At 43.6% G+C, this 20,081-nt stretch overlaps 2 protein-coding genes across 3 annotated transcripts in view; one reads left to right on the top strand and one right to left on the bottom strand.

The window, feature by feature from the left end:
- Positions 1-311: 311 nt before the first annotated feature.
- LOC132425768 (actin nucleation-promoting factor WASL-like) lies at positions 312-9,790 on the bottom strand. The gene is made up of 2 exons (XM_060012046.1): positions 8,855-9,790; positions 312-412 (listed from the first exon to the last, which is right to left on the bottom strand). The coding sequence occupies exon 1, from the start codon at positions 9,652-9,654 to the stop codon at positions 9,253-9,255; it is 402 nt and encodes a 133-aa protein (XP_059868029.1). The 5' UTR covers positions 9,655-9,790; the 3' UTR covers positions 312-412; positions 8,855-9,252.
- A 133-nt stretch (positions 9,791-9,923) lies between these two features.
- Positions 9,924-20,081, top strand: part of PPP3CA (protein phosphatase 3 catalytic subunit alpha) — a 298,669-nt gene continuing 288,511 nt past the window's right edge. For both annotated transcript variants that reach the window (XM_060012044.1, XM_060012043.1), the window contains exon 1: positions 9,924-10,130. In XM_060012044.1, the coding sequence (XP_059868027.1) occupies positions 10,073-10,130 (58 nt within the window). In that variant the 5' untranslated portion in view covers positions 9,924-10,072. The remainder of the gene's footprint in view (positions 10,131-20,081) is intronic.

The following is a 20,081-nucleotide window of genomic DNA, read 5'->3' as shown; positions in this document are numbered from 1 at the left end:
GCACGCAGGAGTATCTTGGCATGTAAAAAGAACTAAGATGTTTGTCCTAGTCACTAGCTATCAAACAGTAGCATGGAAGTCCCACGCGGGTTAGATTAGTTAGAACTGCTGATGGCATTATTACCCTTTATAAATATTTGGCCTCCCTCTGATTTTGAACATGTGGGAGGATCACATACCTGTGCCCCCTTGAAATAAGGTGTGGCCAAATGAGGAGTTCCAGTCAAATGCAGTCATTTGTGAGTGCCACTTCCGGGCAGAAGCATTTGATTGCTGGAACTCGGCTCTCCAGGGCTCTCCTCTCCTGCTGGGTGACTGTGAAATGCTGATATGGGTGCTTCTGACTGATTGAAGCAGGCTGGAATGCTGAGCCAGCACACGGAGGATGACTGCCCTGGAGGGTGGCCCAAGCCTGCAGAGAACATCAAGCTGTGGTAAGTTACTGAGATCTTTACATTTTTACTGCAGCATAGCTTATAACCTGAATGTGACATGGAAACAGGCATACAGCATATTCAATTAAAAACCTTCGCACTTACCAAGACTCTTCAGGCAGAGTCAGTCTCTGCCTCTGTCTCTGTCTCTCTCTCCCCCTCCCCTATCCACCCCTCCCCCGCATATACTTTTTTCACTCTTTTTATTTTTGGTATTGAGTGTGCTATAGAAACAACTGGGATGGGCAAGGATGGGAGCATCTTATAGTCATTTTTTTCTTTTTTCTTTTGCGGTAAGCGGGCCTCTCACTGTTGTGGCCTCTCCCGTTGCGGAGCACAGGCTCCGGACGTGCAGGCCCAGCGGCCATGGCTCACGGGCCCAGTCGCTCCGCGGCATGTGGGATCTTCCCGGACCGGGGCACGAACCCGTGTCCCCTGCATCGGCAGGCGGACTCTCAACCACTGCGCCACCAGGGAAGCCCTTATAGTCATTTTTTGAATGAAGAAAAGGAACCATCACAATCAGGTGTCAACTTTTGAAAACCCACAGAGGGCATGAAGTCACAATCTTAGCTGCTCTTTTCTACCCTTCGTATGATTCAGTGAGGCGTTTTGGGGTTTGTAAGGAACAGAAATCTCAAACCAGCTCTAGAAAACAGGATTTGTTGTCAAGATACTGAGGGGTCTCATAAACCCAGAAAAAATGTAAACAACCAGGCCTTAGAACAAAAAGGAAAACAGATTTAGGAATCTCTTTGTCTCTGTCTCTCTCTCCTCCCTTCACTCCTGCAGAATCTGAACGATGGTCCCTCTGGCCTCAATGGTTTCATCTGTTTACCCACCTTGCACATGAATCATTTGCTAGTGGCCATCTCAGTTCCAGTCTGCAAGACCTTTCATTCAAACAACCACCCCCAACTTTCCTCTGAATTTTTAAGTCATGTTCTTCCAAGAGAGTATCTGTTTAGCTTAGCTGACTTTGCAAATTAGTTTTGGGAAGTTAAGGTCACTGGTCCTTAGATGTTCTCTAGTTAGATATTCACCCACCCTGGTCCAATCCTGTGTGATGACAGCAATTGAACCTGTGAATTGATCACTCAGCAGGTGCCGTGGCTGGGGCATTTTATCTAAGATGGGAGTGGGCAGGACAGGCACCTGAAAGCCTATCTAGCACAATTTCCCTGACTGTTTACACTCCTGTTGGCTGGACCTCAGGTACACCCTGAAAAAGAGAAGGAATCTCTTTTGAGGGTCTGCTTCTAAACAACCATCACCCAAATTCTACCCACTTCCTCCCTGAAAATTGCTAATGTCTGGCCTAATTTATCACTAGGGAATAATTCAAATGTTTCAAACAATAGAACTCTTTGTGTATTTGAAGAGGAGCTATGAGTAACACTGTGCCCTCCCCTGGATTTACACACGTAATTATTCTTACAATGGGGACATGTGAGAGACACACCTCACATGAAAACGGAATTCCTGAATTCCCATCCCATTTCTCATCCTGGAGATCTGAGTCAATTCTTTTTACTCTATTAAAGTTGATTTTTGTAATTAAGAAAAAATCTAAACATGAATTTCTATACAAATGCAAAATGATTACCATCATAAGATTAGTTAACATCCATCACCTCACATAGTTACAATTTTTTCCCTTGTGATGAGGACTTTTAAGATCTACTCTCTTAGCAACTTTCAAATATATGATACAGTGTTACTAACTATAGTCACCATGTTTTACATTACATCCCCAGAGGTTATTTATCTTATTTCTGGACATCTGTACCTTTTGACCACATTCACTTAATCCTCCCACCCCCAACCCCCTTGAAATGCTTATTTCAACTGCTGAGAAAATAAGAAAAACTAACCTGGGCTAGCATTGTAAGCCCATTCTTTCAATAAACAGCTGTTAACCATGGAGATTCAAATGGGAACAAGACAAATTCCCCTCCCTCGAGGGTCATGTCATCTACTTTCAGGAAGACAGACAAACACATCACAGACATAGCATACCGGCACATATACTGTCAAGTAATTATAAATATAAAAAAGGGGCTAAGTTAGTATAAAGAGGCAGAGACTGATGAGGTGCTATTTTAGATAGGTATAAAGACTGCTTTGTTAAAATCACCAGTGAACTCACCTTTTGTCAAAACCAGTAGTCAATTCTCAGTTATCATTATACTCAAATCTTCAGCATTGTTGACACTTCGTTTGCTTGACCTCAGAGATACCACATTTCTACCCCAGAAGCTACTCCTTTCTGGTCCCTCCTCTTCTCCCTACCGCCTAACTAAAATAAAGAACTACTAAAGGGCTTCCCTGGTGGCACAGTGGTTGAGAGTCCACCTGCCGATGCAGAGGACACGGGTTCGTGCCCCAGTCCGGGAAGATCCCACATGCCATGGAGCGGCTGGGCCCGTGAGCCATGGCCACTGAGCCTGCGCGTCCGGAGCCTGTGCTCCGCAACGGGAGAGGCCACAACAGTGAGAGGCCCGCTTACCGCAAAAAAAAAAAAAAGAACTACTGAAATGCCACGACTACTCACCAGCCTGGCTCTTTCCTCTCAAGTCCAGATGCGTATATACAATTCCCTATAGGCCATCTCCACGTCCACATATAATATGCATCTCAAAGTTAACATATCTAAAACTAGCTTTAGATCTTCACAAAATATGCTCTTCATTTCCAATGTTACCTCTGTCAGGAAATGGTAACGCCATCTTTTTTTTTTTGCTCAGACTCCAAACCTTAGAGTTCTCAACTCCTCTTTTTTATTTTCCCACAAAGTCTATCCAATCCATCAGCAAATCTGTTAGCTCTGCTTTAAGATATATTTGGAATAGGATAGCTTTCACTACTTCCTTCTAAACTCGATAATCCAAAGTACCTTATTTCTAGCCTGGATTGTGACAATAGTCTCTTACTTGGTGCTCCCATTTCCACCCCTGCTCCCTTCCAACCACTGCATCCAGGGTCAGTTCTTACAAAAGAGTGAGGATCTTCTTTAAGTTTAAATCATATCATATTCCTTTCCTAATAAAATACTGCTTATTTCACCAGAATAATGTTTAGAAGTTTTTTATGTTCTACGAGGCCCTATATGATCTGACCCTACATCACCTCTCTGACCTCATCTTGTACCTCTCTCTAGTTCATTGTGCACCAGCTACACTGACCTCCTTTGACAGTTCTTTAAAAATGTCAGACTCTTACATCAGGGCCTTTGCACACGTGGTTTCTTCAACCTGGAACACTCCCTTTTCAGATAGCTGCATAGATACTGTCCTTACTTCATTTGAATCTCTTGAAATATTACCTTCTCAGAGAGGTCTTCCCTAAACAATCTGTCCACAACAGTAACACCACTTTGCCAACCACTGCTTCCAGTGTTGTTACCACTGTACATGATTTTTACCGCTTCGTTCACCTGTATGTGTAATTGCTTTTAATTGTTACTTTTAATCATCTGTCTCTCCTCACTGGAATGTAAGGTTTATGAATGGAGAGACCTTGATATTTTCCTACTGTATTCCCAGTGTCTGATATGCATAGGTGTTCAATAAATGCCTATTGAATATAGGATTTCCAATAACCATGAATACTAGCAAAATAAAACCCCACTAATTGGAAGTAAATGGGAAGATGGCTAGACTGAGTGCAAGATTCTTTTTTAATAGAATGTTTACTTGCAAATTCATGAATTTCCAATCGATAATGGGCAAAACTTATTTGGGGTAAGGTTAAATTTCTCCTGGCTTTAAAGAGTGAAACTCATTTCTAGTTACTATATTGATTTTGTATATGCAAATATGCTTTTAGAGGGCTTGAGAAAGTTTGTCCTAAATTGATTTATCAGGTCTTCCACAACATGGTATCTTTAGTTTGATTGCTAAGTCATTTGATGTTGGTCTTGAAGTTGTTCTCAAAGCACTTCAAGTGTAAACTTCAGCTCATTTCAGGTCAACTATTCTGAGTTTAGAAAAGCCAGAATACATAAAGTTTTACAGCATGAATAGTTCTTAGATTATCAATATAATACAATGTATATAGTTATTTTAAATGTGAACATTTATGACTTGACACCATTAATCTATTCATAATTTTTTATTTAATAATAAAATTAGAATTCAAACTATCTAGGAGAAAGGGCTATAAGATTTCTCTCCAGTTTGTGTGTATGTATATATACAGATATATAGATATAATATATAGATATAAAAAATATTTTTATATATATATTAGTAATATTAAAATATCCCTGAGAGTAGGGGCTGTGGTACTTACTCTAGTGCCTCATATATTGGATGACAATAGACTTTTAAAATTCACTCAGCAAAATTTGTTGAGCGTTTACTGTGTGCCCAGAACTGGGATATGAGATGAAGGTATAAATACAAATAAAACAAATATAAAAATGTTTATTAAATCCAAATTAATAATGATTGCCCATAGTCTTGCCAAATTTTACATAAAATATATCCTCTCCATATTAAACTTAGCATACAATTCCATAAGTTATAGATTGGTCCCTGACGGAGGAAAAAAAAATACTTATTCCTGAATACATTTGGTATAACAATTTTTCATGTTCTTTGAAAAATAATTTTCCTAAATGAGTAAAACTATCTTCTGGAAAAAAACAAGGCTCAATAAAATTTCAAGAGCAATCCAAAAGATAAACAATAAGAAGCACTTTTAGTTTAAACCTCAAATAAAATCCATGTTGAATATATATTTCATAGAGACTCTATAGTGAATAGGGTAGAACATGTTAAAAGTCCATGTCATAGGAATTAGCTTAAAGATAATAAATCGAATTCTCATACATATTCATGGCTCTGCCAGGATTGGCTGTCTACAAAGTCCTTCAGCACTATGCTCCCTCATCTCAGGTAAGAATAGGTCAGACATGCTGCTGTCTGCCATCAACTACTCAGAACGAAGTGCGTGTCTCAGAAGAGTTGAAACCGGAAGTTACTATTCAGCTCTTAAAGTCAAAATGATAGTAATTCAACCAAGAACCAAAGGAAAGTCGAAAATTTCAAAAGCTGGTTATTCTCAAAACAGGATACAAAATGAAATATCTTTATTTATTTTCTTTAAAAAAAAAAAGCTTCTAGATCTAGCAGAGCACTTAATAGCAACCTAAAACATTATTCATTTATTCATTTACGATAATTTGTACCAATGGAGGTAAGCTGTGACTTGGAGCATTTGAATGCATAGATGACTCCAAATCCTCAATAGTTTCTTTTCTCATACATATTTATGTTCATAATTAGTTTTGATGAAGTAGCACCTTACACCTAAATGTTTGCAGAGATAAAATATGTACAACTCTTGTATAACAAGACTTTGAGATCCTTGAACGAAAGGACTAAATCTTGACTCCTTTATACATTTATGCATTATCTAGCAGCACAGTACCTTGCACAGAACAGGTGTTCGAAACACAACTGGCAAATCAATAGTTCTTTATAAAAAAACAAGGTTTGATGCTCATGTGATTAAAAAAAAAGAATATTTTTAGTCTTCTTGTAGTTATATAACAGATACACAATAATTCTGGATTTTACTTTTTGAACTAACATAAATAAATAAACATAAATTTTGTGTGCTAATTTGGTGATACTAGCTCCCCTAACAGACATATCCCCACATTTCAATGGAGCAACACTAAGAGTTTATTTTTTCTTCATGTAAAGTCCAATGCAGATTTCTAGTAGGTGGGCAGCATTTCTCTATGTGGTAGTTTAGGCACTGAGCTCTTTCCATTTGAGGTTACACCTCCTCCAGGACCCTAGAAGCCTCTGAATCCAGCTATAGGACAGGAGCCCATGGGCTAGAGAATGCATATCTGCTGCTTAACGGCCTTAGCTGGAAAGTGATGAAACACTTCAGCCCACAGCCCATTGACCAGAACCAGTCTCATGGACCCACTCAGATGCAAGCAGGTGCAGGCCGGGAAATGGAGTCCCTACCTAGACAGATGCTTTGCAGAGAGAAGTATACTAAAGAAGGGGAAATACAACTTTTGGTAGACAGTAAGTTTTTTTTTGCCAAGGCTTTTTTTTTTCTCTTTTTCTCCATAAATAGAGGACATTGTCAAAGTCAGCATCCAGGAATTGCAGTAACTTTTTGAAAATGTAAATGCCATGTCTAAGGTGACCTGATGCAAGAGGTAACATAATCAAGGACTGCTTGGGCAATCTAACAGAATAAAAAAAATTGTCAGTAGCAGATAGTAGGACACCTGAAAATATCTAAATAAAAAAGATGATTTGGCTCTATCAGTAGGCCAGCTACTTGGACATAACTAGTCTCTAGTTAATATGCTGCTGTCTAGTTTTCCTTAGAGTAGGGTTTAATTTTGATTAAGAAGATGTGTCTGTGTTGCAACAGTGTGGAACCAGACACACGCATTAAAGGCACATGATGATAATAAGATGTGTTATAAAGTGATTATGATTCATAACATTTTTTTTTTTACCACACATACCTCAGTTAGGAGGTGTCCTAGACTTGTAGCAGACTAAAGGGTGTGCCTGAAAAGTGTGCCTTAATTTCCTATCTGTTTCATAAAACTTTTCTATGGTACTGACTTTTTAAGTCTCTGAGCTTGGTTCAAAGGTATTTTTTTTTTTTTTTAAAATACCTGAAAAGTGAGTCCAAATAATGGTGGGAACTGTATCTCTGTTTGCAATATGTGGGAAAGAACGTTGCGGCATTGGAAGTGAGCATACCTGGACATGGTTTCCTGCTCTTGCCTCAAGCAGGCCCTCTTCTTCACCCACAGGTCTTGGCATCCCTGCCTTGCTGTGTGCCATCTGGCCAGGGACCAACTTCCCAAATCTGCTTTAGCAACTAGCTCTGCCTGTGCTCAGGGGGCTGTTGTTAACAGTCCCTTCCTGAGGCAATACACTGGCCTCTCAGAGCTCATATTTTTATGACAGTTCTACTGGACTAGGCTTTATTACTGGCAAGGGCCCTTTACAATTCCCCACCCCACACAAATTACCTATCACAGTGTCTGGCATATAAAAAGGGCAGGATACATATTTACTGAATATACTGTCTGCCTAATTACCACAAAACAATCCTAGGGTTGTGAACTGGGCAGCAGAATTTGGAGCCAATGGCAGTCTCCCTAAGTCAGGGACATACCTTGCGTGGTCTCCTTTTGCTAAAAAGGCCTCCATAGAGGCTCACCTGCCTCCTAGTTTGAGCTCCTATTCCTTGCAGGCCACACCGCTGAAGCCACACTCCAGTGTCATCAGACAATTCCTAAAACTTCTTTTCGGGTTTGAACTTTCACTGTTGTGGCCTCTCCCGTTGCGGAGCACAGGCTCTGGACGCGCAGGCCCAGCGGCCATGGCTCATGGGCCCAGCCGCTCCGCAGCATGTGGGATCTTCCTGGACCGGGGCACGAACCCATGTCTCCTGCATCGGCAGGCAGACTCTCAACCACTGCGCCACCAGGGAAGCCCTCGGGTTTGAACTTTAATCTAATCCCTGTCCCCAGCCTCTGCTGGTCCTTGGTCCTTGGTGCTGAGGTTGGTTGGGGAGAGGGGCTGTGGAGAGGTGACCTTCTTGCAGAGGGAGACCTGCTCCTCATTCTGTGGCGCAGCAGGCAGGTCAGAAGGGAGCATTTGGGCCACTGTCACGCTTTGGCCTTCCACACCTCCCATTCCATCCTCCACACTCCTTCCAACGGGAGGATACCAGAATGGGGACCCACTTTGGGCTTCAGTGCCCTGCAGGTACCAGAAGCACCAGGTGGTATCGGGTGCTGGGAAGGGAGATGGGAAGGGAGACGTGGGGTCACCATTTACGACCAGTCGCGGGATGTGCAGTGTCAACAGGGAAAAGGCGACCCTCTCTGGTGTTTCTCCCGCCCTCGCATCCCCATTTCTCCCTGGAGACCAGCAGGGCTGACCCAGGTAACTCAGAGTTGCCCAGGGTCGCTTGGACTCCCGTCCCCATCCTCAGTGGACAGCCCGGTCCCCCGTCCTATAGCGTCCCGCACTCTCCGCCACGTCCCTGGCCGGAGACACTCGGGAGCGGCTGTTCGTCGGAAGGTGTGGATGCACAGGTGGGAACATTAATAACCACTACACCACGCCCCACAAAAGCCCCAACAGGAAAACCACCGTACACCCATCACAGGCAGAGCCCGTCTCTCCAAGGTAAGTTGTTTATTCGTCCCCGTTTTGGCGCTTCTCTCTGGACAGCTGAGGCAGCGACAGCAGCTGTGCGGCGGGCCCCGGAGCTCCTCGCGCTCTTCCTTCCTCCGCCCTCTCTCGGTCGCCTCTCACCCCCACCCCCTTCCCTCCTCCCTCCGCCTCCTCCCTTCTTGCCCTCTCGCGGGCCACGCACACACCCGGAGACACCCTCCGCACTTGGCTACTCACACTGCGGCTTAACCCAGCCGACCTGGCACGGTTGCCAGAGCGGCGCGGGGTGTGTGTGCGGGGTCCAGGGGAGGAGGCCAAATGGGGCTGGGGGAGGCATGGTAGAGCCTCTCTCCTTCCAGCCGCGAGCCCCTGCCCATTCTCCTTCCCTAATCCTGGGCTGCCAGCAACAGTGACACCTGAGCGGAGACTGGGCGGTGGAGGCAGCAGACCCGCTCGACTGGCAGCCGCGAGAAAACAGAACGGGGGGCGGAGACGAGGAGGAGGAGCGGGAGGCGGGACCAGAGGGGAGCGCCGCTGGCAGTGAGTGACGCGCACACTAGCCAATGAGCGCCCGCAGCTCCAACGTCGGGGGAGTAGGGGGCGGGCTCCGCGGGGAGGAGGAGGCTGCCGAAGAGCTAGAGGCGGGGGCCGGGAGGAGGAAGGGGAGGAGGCGGAGGCGGGAGCGGTGGCGGCGGTGGCGGCGGCGGCGGCGGCGGCGGCGGCGGCGGAGGGTAGGTTGCGCCAGGGACTGTGTCTGTCGAGCTCCGCGGCTGTGCCTGTGTGAGTGAAGGAGCAGCGCGGGGAGGCAGAGGCGAGCGCGGCCGAGAGCGGCGGCGGGACGTCTCCTGCGGCCGCCTTTCAGCGGCGGTGCTCTGTGTGGGGAAGCAGTGGCAGCGGCAGCAGCGGCAGCGGCGGCGGCAGCAGCAGCAGCAGCAGCAGCGGCGGCCGCCTCTCCGCCGCCGGGGACGCTGAGGCGCGGCTGGTGGCACTGACATCGGCGGCCCTGCCTCTCCTCCCTCGCCCCCGGCCCTCCCCATGTGATCGGTCTTAATCCCGGCAGTGTGCGCGCGTGGGGCTCCATTCCGCGGTGCCCGATCTCCGTGCCGGGGTGGGTGCTCGTGTGTGCGCTTCCCCTCCCCATCCCCCTTCCCCCAAGAATAAAAGAAGAACCGAGAGGCGTGCTTAGAAAATAAATAAATAACCACCACACACGCGCAGCCCGGAGCAGAGTCGGCGGGGCTGGCGGCGGCGGCGGAGGAGGAGTGAAGGCGGCGGCGGCGAAGGAGGAGGAGGGACGCGCGGAGAAGGCAGTAACTTTCAAGCCAGCTCAGAGCCCAGACCTCCAGCCAAGCGGTTTGCAGCGCGGCGGCGGCGTTGAGTGTCTGGCCCGCCGGTCCGGTCGGGGTGTGCAGTAGGACGGACGAGCAGCGCGTCGCTGTCCCCCGGCGGCCGGAGATGTCCGAGCCCAAGGCAATTGATCCCAAGTTGTCGACGACCGACAGGGTGGTGAAAGGTAAGCGGCGCGCCGCGGTCGCCCGGGTGCACAGTGTGCCGCAGGCGCCGGGCGGCTCACCTCCCCTCCCCCAACCCCGGGTTTTCTCCCGGCTCCAGCCACGGACCTTCTAGGATATTGTGCAACCCTCGAACCCCCCTCCCTCGCGCGCCCTTCCCCCAGGCTTCCCACCCGGCCCCCCTTGGGGCATTTTTATGTAACGGGGGCGTCAGTTGGCAAATGGCTGAGCCGAGGGGAGGCGGTGGCGGGGTTGGCGGTGGCGGTGGCGGGAGGGGGCGCCCGGGGGGTGGTTGCTGGCAGGGTGTAGCTGCTGTGACAGAAATAGGAAGTGGGTGGCTGCTCGCAGTCTTGCATGGGATCGGGTTTATGGTTTTCTTTTGCAGAGGGAGGGGTGATTTATGGCTTTTCAGAAATTAATATGGCATTTTTATGTGGCCGTGGCTTTCCACCGCCTGCCTCGCTCGGGCAGGGTTCTTTCGGCGCTCCATTGCAGCAATTCCCTCCGCGCCCCCTCCCTCTTCCCTTCCCTCTGAAAGGGCCCGCACAGGACTCGCGAGAGAGCGGGAGAGCGTGGGGGGAGCCCGGCGCTTCCTTCCGCGCGGGGCGGGGGCGGCCGCAGGGAGGGGGTGGCGGAGGGGACGCGCAGGGGGCGTGGGAGGCGGGGAACGACCCGAGAGCCCAGCCGCTGCCGCCCCGGGATTCCCCCGCAGGCCCTGAGAGAGACACGGAAAGCGGTTCCCCAGCCTCCCTCGCCGCCCCCAGCCTGCCCCCGCCGAGCTGTCATTGCTCTTGAAGGGTGCCCTGCTGGAGCACACCTCCCCGGTGGTAACCTCACCCCGCTCACTTCTTCCGTGCCCCTGGCACCCGCTTGTTAACGGGCTATTTGATTCCTGTCATTGGCTCTTCTCCCCCCCGGGATCACAGACTCCTGGCGGCGAGGGCCCTGGGGTTTCTGGCGAAGAGAAGCCGGGATGCGTGGGGTGAGGAAGGGGACAGGTAGTGGTCTCCTCTCTCGCACCTGGGAATCCGCCGACTCCGTTGTATTCCGTGGTGGAGTTGGGGTGGAACCATCCTGTGAATCCTGGAAGGATGAGGCCACAAAGCAGATACACCAGGATTAAGTAGTATCCCTAAATGTAGTATCCCTACGTTCCTGGAGTCAGGACGCGGAGCAGAGTAGGGATGGGCACGGGCTACGCGCAGAGCGGGCCTCTGGAATTGGAAACAGCGCTGGACGGTGTAGAGAGAAAGTGTGTGTGTGTGTATACGCCTGTGTGTTTTGTGCCGAACAGAGATAGTATCTAATGTGGCCTGAGCATGCAAGTAGAGTGCAAGGCAATGAAGTCGGCAGTTAGGTGAAGTAACCCAGCAGTCTGAAGACCATGCATGATGCATAAGTCCTTATGGGGCTTCGGAACTATTCATTGCTTCACTCAGGTTTGCTCAGTTTTTTTTTAAAGTAATGTGCGTGTGAGTGTGTGTATGTGTGTCTTCTCTCTTCTCTTGTTTTGGTTCTATTAGAATCATTCCTGCTTCAGTGCAGTATTCACAGACCCATCAAAATAAGGAGGTAATAGCTCTAAAAAAATGACTTGAAATAGGTCTATTGATGCACAGCTATTCTTTCTGCAGGCATGGATTTTCATGTAAACAGTCAATTCACATTCATTCAGAAGAACCATGTTTTGTGTTAAGGGCCTCTGTTGACATTTTCAAAAATTAAGACCTTTTGCTGAAATATCAGAGAATAACAAATATCTCCCTAAGGTGTGAAGTTTAGGTGTAACGCCAATCTGTATGTTGAGATTACCTTTTTTCAAAACACTTGATGTAAAGCTTACAATTAAAATGATAGCAGTAAATGTGTCAGCAGTTAGAAAACACTCATGTGTACACATAAGGTCAGTTCTCTGTTTTAAATCGCAGAGTGTGGCTTCTTACTGTAAATGTAAAATTATCATCAAGTGAAGAATGTGAAAATAATTGTTCATACGTTCTGCTTGATGTCTTTACCTGTTGATGTGAAAGAGCCCATTGAACCATTCCATGGCTATTTTGTCTTGCCTTTTTACAGTACTGTATTATATACATACTATCATAAATGGCTTTTCATTATACATACACATGACCACCGATAATTCAAAAAAATTTGGTTTACCTATTTTTGCAGAACTGAAATGCAGTTGGATGTAATAGATTCAAAATAGGAAAAGTTAATTTTGCATATATTTTGATAGGGATCTCGATGTGAAATTTTAAGTGTGAAATTTTGTTTATAGAAAAGGTTTTATGATGAATCCTGATGTTAAGGTGGATATACTATTGCTATTCCTCTTATGCTTTCTTATAGACTTTATATGGTTGGCTTAAGAGGCATTATTGAAAGTTGGATTTGACATTTTGTCATACATATGATTTTTACCGTCATTTGAGATGATAATCTATTTTGATTATCAGTCTTCTATGACATAGCATTTCCACGTGAAAACATATGTATATGCTTAATGAGTAGGAAGTACATGTTTGCAGAATGGAATACAGGTTACCAAACGATTTTTCACATTTACAAAAATTCAATAAGACATAGTTCACGAAGCCATGAAACCATGACTTTACTCTAAATTTTGTTAGAACTTTTATCTCAGTGGTCTGAGATTGACTCATGTTTTTAAACTAGGCAAGTGAAATTTTTGTGCTCCTTAAGTATTCTTTCACTTTATAAAGTACAGATAACATTGACTCGCAAGTAGAAGTAAGAATTCGGATCATTATTACTGCGGCCATGGCGTTTGTTTACAGTTATCTTCATTAGTGTGATCTGGCTTTTGTTGTATAACAAACTGCTGTTTACACATAAAGCTGTGCTTGTGGTTTTGTTTGTAGTAATGCGATGATGTGACAGCTTTCTTGATTTGTATTTCCAGAATGCAACTTTAGAAAGGTAGGCAGGTTGAGTTTTAGTCTCGACTGACTGTAGTTTTTCAGATTTTCAGCATCTTCTTGAGTGTGTTCACAGACCCTGGTCAGTTTTTAAACCTTAAAAATGGAAGGGCATGGCAGCATTGGAGAGGAAAAGCATTCGTTTAGATAACGTCAGAAAGTTACTTCATCTAGCAAAACTTGGGCTGTTTCATTTTGTCTGTTCTTGCATAAAAACAATGGAAAGTAAAACAATTCAGAGAAAACATCTTGGTAGTGCCATTTGTTGGAAAGCAGAATAGTTTGATCCATTTACTGTTTTATATTTTTAAAAAGAAACATTGTATAATTATAAGGCAAAAGACAGAAGTCAATAAATAGAAGAATAACTATTTCTCCCTCTCTTCCCTTAATACAACCCATAGTCTGTTTTTTTCTCTTCAGTGGTGCTCCACGGGCCTTGTTCCAAACTCTGGCTTCCCTTCATGTCTCCCTGCCTGTTCCTGTCTTTAACTCTTCTTCGTGTGGCCCTAACATTCCCTACAGGCTGGGCTGTAGAACTTTGCTTATATGACAGTTAAACACTTGGAGGAAATCGAACTGTATGTGACAAGTCTGCTGCTTTGTTAAATCTCTTGCCCTTTCCTCTCTTCCCATCTCCAGGTATTTTGTAATGGGCCTTTTACCTTAACCCAAATGGTAGAAATTCCAGATACCATGGTAGGTTGTTGAGGGGTCAATTCCTGGGAAGTGTTTTGGGGAATTTCTCAAAAGCTCTAGTTAGGGGACCCCTGTGCTTTATGTCAGATTGCTTTTAACTCTTGGGAATGCAAAAAAAGGAGCTGTCCTTCTGTGTATTGTCAGCTTATATAGTATTTGTGTAGACAAAGTACACATAGAGAAATTCTTGAAAGCTATCTAGGATCTTATAAGCAAGACGATTGTAGCTAAGTAAAATGTTAAGTAAATAGGGATTCAAGCCACTAGTGTTTCTAGCTGAATGAGGCTGGTAATACTACTTAATTAAAGAAAACAAAAATATGGTACATCAGTGATAACTGTCATGTTTGGATCTTGAAATGGAATATTAAATAATACCATTTCTTTGCAGTGTGTCAAGAAGAGCTCATTGTGAATTTATTTTGTTTGTTATTGATGTTTGTTACCATCAGTTGAGCTTTTCCATGTATCTGGTTTTCCATTTGAGTATATTAAAACTGCATTAATTCAGTGTCATTAATTGAAACTTTGACTAAATGTCATTGTTTGGTGGCTGAAGTTTACATCAGCACTGGATGTGAAGAAAGGGGACCGACTGCTAATCTAATTAATACTATAAGCAACACGATTTGGGCATGGTGAATATCCTTCAAAAGAGAACAAATTCTTTTCAGGACTTAGTGAACGGCATGCAAATTAATGCTGTTAATTGCAAATTAGGTTGATCTCTTCCTTAATCCTTTCAGGATTTCCACTATAAAGTAAATATAACACAAGTGCATTGTTTTCAAAACATTCTGTAAACTTAAAGCTTAAGGCAACAGTTGCAGCTGGGATTCAGGGAAATTCCAGTGCCATCAGTTAGAAGAATTAACGTTTAAAAAATAATAATGTTTTGGGAACTGTGGGAAGAACCTCTGCTTTAAAGAACAATCTAAGACATCCAGTTAAAATGTGAAAAAAGTAACACCTTAGGCTCTAGTTAGAGGTTTACTCTGATATTTGTTTAGATTACTTTCAAAATATGCCTTTTAAGATCTGTTTGTTTCTTTATGATGTGCTTTTATTTGTAATTTTAGAGAGATGAAATATGACTGACATAGTATGCGTTTATAGCTTTTATAATTGGCCTCTTCTGCTTTTCCTTATCTTTTTTGTGTCAGCCATGTGTAAAGTTGAAACTAATTATGAAACCAAATAAAGAATCCACTTAGAGTGACCTCATTGGAAAACAGCATTTTTCTAGACATAGTCTCCTTTTAGCAAATCCAGTTAAATGATATGAAAAAATCACTTTGTTAATTTTTTCAGCAGCTTTCTAGTGTAGCATTCTCCTGATGTTCAAGAGGAATACAGTGAGATTTTGAGTCCCAGCTTCCTATAATTCCACTGTTACGTGTTAATAACATCACAGGCTACTTGTCCTCTGTATAAATGGGCAGCAGTTGTACTCGCCACTCACTTGTGAGAACCAGAAGATCATCAAATGGGAGTTGAGAGCCTGGAAGGTTACCCTTGGTCCACTCACCTGGGAATGGCAATTCAGTCACTGCTGACACAGAATTACAAATGACAGCATGTTAATGTGTTTTCAGGGTCACTCAAGAATAGTCAGGACCAATAATATTGGAATTCATGAATGCCTTGGGTCTACAGTGGTAGCTCATGTGACATTTATTTTATGGTTGAAGAAATGGAGCCAGAATAGATAGAATGGTTGGTCACAGGTGGGACTAGAATGGAGGTGAGTGTAAGCAAATTCTTCCCTTTGGCAAAGATGCTCTTCTCTCTTGAGCATCTGTTTGAAACTGTCACTTCTTTTAGTAATATTTAGGATATCACATTTTGTTTTGAAATTTTCTTTATTGAATTACTGGCTATATAAAATAGTTTTATTAGGAGAAGCTTTTATATCTTTATATTTAGCAGAAATTTAAAGTCTGATGGTAAATCTGGTTTGATCTTGGCATGAAGTTTACTAAAGGAAAACTGTTAAACAGTGTTTTCTATTCATATCAATATATACGTAGAAATAGAAATAGCGTACACTCCTGGTAAGGAGTTTTATTTACTTTTATTTTGAAAGGTGTTATTGTAAGACTGTTTGTCAGAACTACAGATAATGGCCCATATTGTTACTCTGGTTTGAGGATTTTGTTAATTTCTAGGGAAAGCTCTAGAAAATAGAAGCCAGTGTTTCGTTTTTTTTTTGTTTTTTTTTTTTTGCGGTACCCGGGCCTCTCACTGCTGTGGTCTCTCCCGTTGCGGAGCACAGGCTCGGGACGCGCAGGCTCAGCAGCCATGGCTCACCGGCCCAGCCGCTCCGCGGCATGTGAGATCCTCCCGGACTGGGGCACGAACCCGTGTCCCCTGCATAGGCAGGCGGACTCTCAACCACTGCGCCACCAGGGAAGCCCAGGAGCCAGTGTTTCTTAGGCGATCTACTCCTTTTTAAAAATACAGTCATCAGGTAGGAATGATGTAGACTGAAACAGGGTTTCAGTTTGTAAACTGTCTTTAATATTCTTTGCATTTTGGCATTTTGAACCCATTTTATTTTATAATATTCCCATGTCCTGTAGTCATTGATAAGCCATCCATTATATTTCATATAAGAAATCAAATTAAAAATTTCATATTCCTCCACGGTTACGGATTGTGAATAATGGCTTAAAGCAGGTGGACTATCAACTTGAGGGCTTAGACCTATTGCTGGAATCTCAAATCCATTTCACAAGTGCACATGCAGGTATTTAAAAAAAAAAAAACAAACTCTGAGGAAGCAGTTATCAGTTATTAAAATGCTATATGTTTTTGGAATTGGATGGATTCCTTTTGAGACCATCATAGAGAGGAATAGAACTTTGTGTTTTTCTTTTTATTTCCCTAGCCTGTGCTTTTGCTTCACAGCAAAATATATTCAAGTCTATTTTAAAAGGTGGTCTCTCTGACTTTCTTTGAACTTCTATCCCTTACAGCTGGAAATTCTGCATGTCTCTGCAAAAGAGCAAAACAAACAAGTAAATTACCAAAGATTTACCTTAACAGCTGCCTCCAGATTATGACATACCACCTTTCAATGTTTGTCAATTTCAGATACTTCCTATAGTTGTGAAACCCGAAGAATGATGGTTGATGTTCAGAGAGAATATTTTATTCATATGGAGCTAAATTTAAAAAATATTTCCCATCAGCTCCAGGATTCTAAGAGTTAAAGAGTCTCTTTCTACAGTGACTGTATAGCTCCAGTTTTTCTTTTTGGGAGGAGCAGCTACTTCTGATTTAAAATGTTCAGTTGTCTCTGTGTAGTATTGGAATGTTTTGGAAATTTTAGTATGTCCGTGTCTAAACTGTATCTCCCAAGATTGCTGCATTTACTTGGAAGTTACATAAAATGATTTGTTAAAATGTGTATTCAAACTTTTAGTTTGGGAAATACAGTGCCTAGCTAATAGTGCCTAGCTCAATGCCTTGCACTTTGGGCACTGAATAAATTCTTGTTGAATGATTTGGGCAATGCACAATTATCACGCGTCTCCTGAAGCCATAAATGGAGACACATTATATGTTTATTTTGAGTGCGTTATATAAATTTCGATTCTCTGTAGATGGCTCTATATGGTGACTGCCCGGTTAATTGGAATGCTGCCTTCTCCAGCGACATCAGGGAATGGAGTATGAGAAGAAGGCATTACGAAGGTGACACAGATTGAGGGCAGTTTTGTTGTTTGGTCATTTGGACTGGCTTTATGCCAGCTGAGTTTAAAAGGCTAAATCCTTTTCAACTTAGCATATTAACTTGAACCTGAAAGCTTTCTTTCAGTTTCTGTTGTATTTCTCCTTAGGCCGATCAATTTTTGACGAGTGAGAAAAGATATGTTAATCATTCAGTGTTTGATTTATTGGGTGATTTATATGTTTTAACTATTGTCCAGACTTGGACTTGAAGAGAACAATGACCTGGCAAATCTCATGACGAAAAACAAAACATGAAAAATCGAAACCAAAACAAAGCAAAATTCTCTTCCTTTGTTTACGTCTCAATTCATCATTTTCTGTAAAGCTTTTGTAATCCAGAAATGCAGCCTTCTCCAGCATAAGCTCCTGCCCTTCTCTGCCCCCCCAGTGTCACTGGAGGCTATCTAGTGGGAAGATACAGGGGCCGTGAGAAGTTAAAAAAGGTGGCACCAACTCTGCTGACTCCTTATGTTCTCCTAAGTGGGCTTTAAGCCATCCATTGACATTTGGTTTTAAACATCTTGTGAGCTATGCCATTTTATCAAATTAAATTAAAAGCACAATATATTCTCTTAAAATGACAGAACCTGAGTCAGGGCTTCAAGTTTGTGGTATAATTTTTTTTGCTTTTTATAAAGGAATTAAATTTCTTTTTATTATTAAACCTGGCATTGTTGGTCTGCTATGTATATTTAATGGTAATAAATTAAAGTACATGCATACCTTCTCTGTGTGGGTCTGACTATTGGCATGATAACAGTTCTCATCATTTAATTCTCATTATATTACAGCTTTAGTTCAAATGTCACCTCCTCTGGGACCCACATCTCCTGATACCTTCGCTCATTGGAGTGAAGGGACACAGTCTCTTCAGTCTCACAGCGGACACCTTGAATAGAGCATGTTGCTGTGATGATCTGTTTACCTGACTGCCTCTCCTCCCCAGAAGTGGAGAGCCCAGGAGACTGGGTGTTGGTTCCACTTATCTTTGTATCTTTAGCCCTAGCACAGGGCCTACCCTAGAACAGGCATTTGATACACGATTGTTAAATGAATGAAATAATAGATAAAGGATAAGAGGGATTTAAAATTCTAAATCATAGGGTTCTTTGCTGTTTTGAAACTTTGTGGATCTTAAATCATGGGTGGCTCACAAACGTGAGGAGTTTCTTGATTTGTAAGTGCCCGTCCTGGAGAAGGTGTTTTTCACATGAGTTTTGAAATACTCTGTTTTATAATTGGGGTTGTATGTTTTTTGCCTAATAGCCAGCCTGCAGAAGCATAACTGGCAATAGTGGCTTACCCAGGGAGTGCTTAGTTTTCAGTGAGTCAGTGTCAAAGGGTGTATAGGTCGATTTACTCAAAGTTAGGTGATGTTTTTTTTCCTCAGGAAGATTGGAGATGATCCCAGGCTGTGGGGGTGAGCTATTGTGACAGGCATCTGGGAGGCCCAGAGTCCACTTCACAATCATATTGCTTACCTCGAGAAACGCGCAAATCCAAATGAATAAAGGTTAATACGTGTAGGAACCAAAACAGAGATGTACAACGTACTGCAGGCCCAAATATGAGGTGTCTGTGTCATAATACTAAAAAGTCTTCAGGCCGGGACTACAGGCTGCTTGTGAGTCTGCTCTCCTGATGGCATATCTGCATGGTGAATGCTTTGAGGAAAGCATGGCCCTGGGATCAGGGAGGCAACAGGGAGGCAGCATGGTGAGCTGCCTGCTCTGATGGCTGTCACAGAGGACCACAGATGGATCTGCACGAGCCCAGACTTGGTCATATGGCTCCCCGTTAAAGCAGGCCAGCCGGGGCTTTCCCAGCTCTGGTTTATGAGCCAGGATTTAATGTCTCCCTAGCACAGAAATACTTTTCCTTCAAGGAGCTGAAGACTAGGGAAACTATATTCCTACATAAAAATCTCATCATTGTCAACCTTCGCCGATCTGCGTTTAGCAGCCGGGGGGGAATCGCTCTTGTCTTCACCTCTAGTCAGAATTCTACATGAGTGCTGTGTCTCACTGCACATGCACTTCTAGAAACAGATGTAGAAAATTTGGAATATGTTGGGGGGGAAAAAAAGAGGTCCCCTCCGAGTGACTAAAGGATTTTAAATTGTGACAGGAACTGAGAGATTCTTCAGTCTTAAAAAGAAAAGGTTGAGTGGTGATTAAACTGTAGATTTAACATATTAAAAAGTCTCTTTCTACAGCAGATCACACTCAGATGTTATCCGTCACCACTATCAAGTGGATAAGAGAAAACACTGTTCGGAAGCATTAGGGATTTAGGTGATTTTTTTATTTTTTATTTTTTATAACCAGTCAAGGACATTTAACCCTGGAATGCATTGTGGGGATCTTCTGAATAGAGAGAATACATGATCCTCATTTATTTGGGTGTAAATCTGAGACTAAAATTATGAAAATTTGAAGCTAGAAGAAACCTTGGAAATCTAACTCCTGTCCAGCCTGGAGCCAGTCCTCTGATTGTGAACTGGTGAGAGGGATCGGAGTTTATGTGGGAAACCTTTTATCTCTTACACTTGCTCAAGTCTGACCCTAACCACAA

The sequence above is a fragment of the Delphinus delphis genome, chromosome 5, assembly GCF_949987515.2.
Source record: "Delphinus delphis chromosome 5, mDelDel1.2, whole genome shotgun sequence".
In the NCBI taxonomy this organism is placed as follows: domain Eukaryota; kingdom Metazoa; phylum Chordata; class Mammalia; order Artiodactyla; family Delphinidae; genus Delphinus; species Delphinus delphis.
Note: the sequence above shows the minus strand (reverse complement) of the source record. Positions and strands in the feature narration are given on the sequence as shown.

Excerpts from the sequence above, each read along its gene's own strand:
- LOC132425768 (XM_060012046.1), bottom strand. The coding sequence starts at position 9,654 with ATGGGGAGGGCCGGGGGCGAGGGAGGAGAGGCAGGGCCGCCGATGTCA.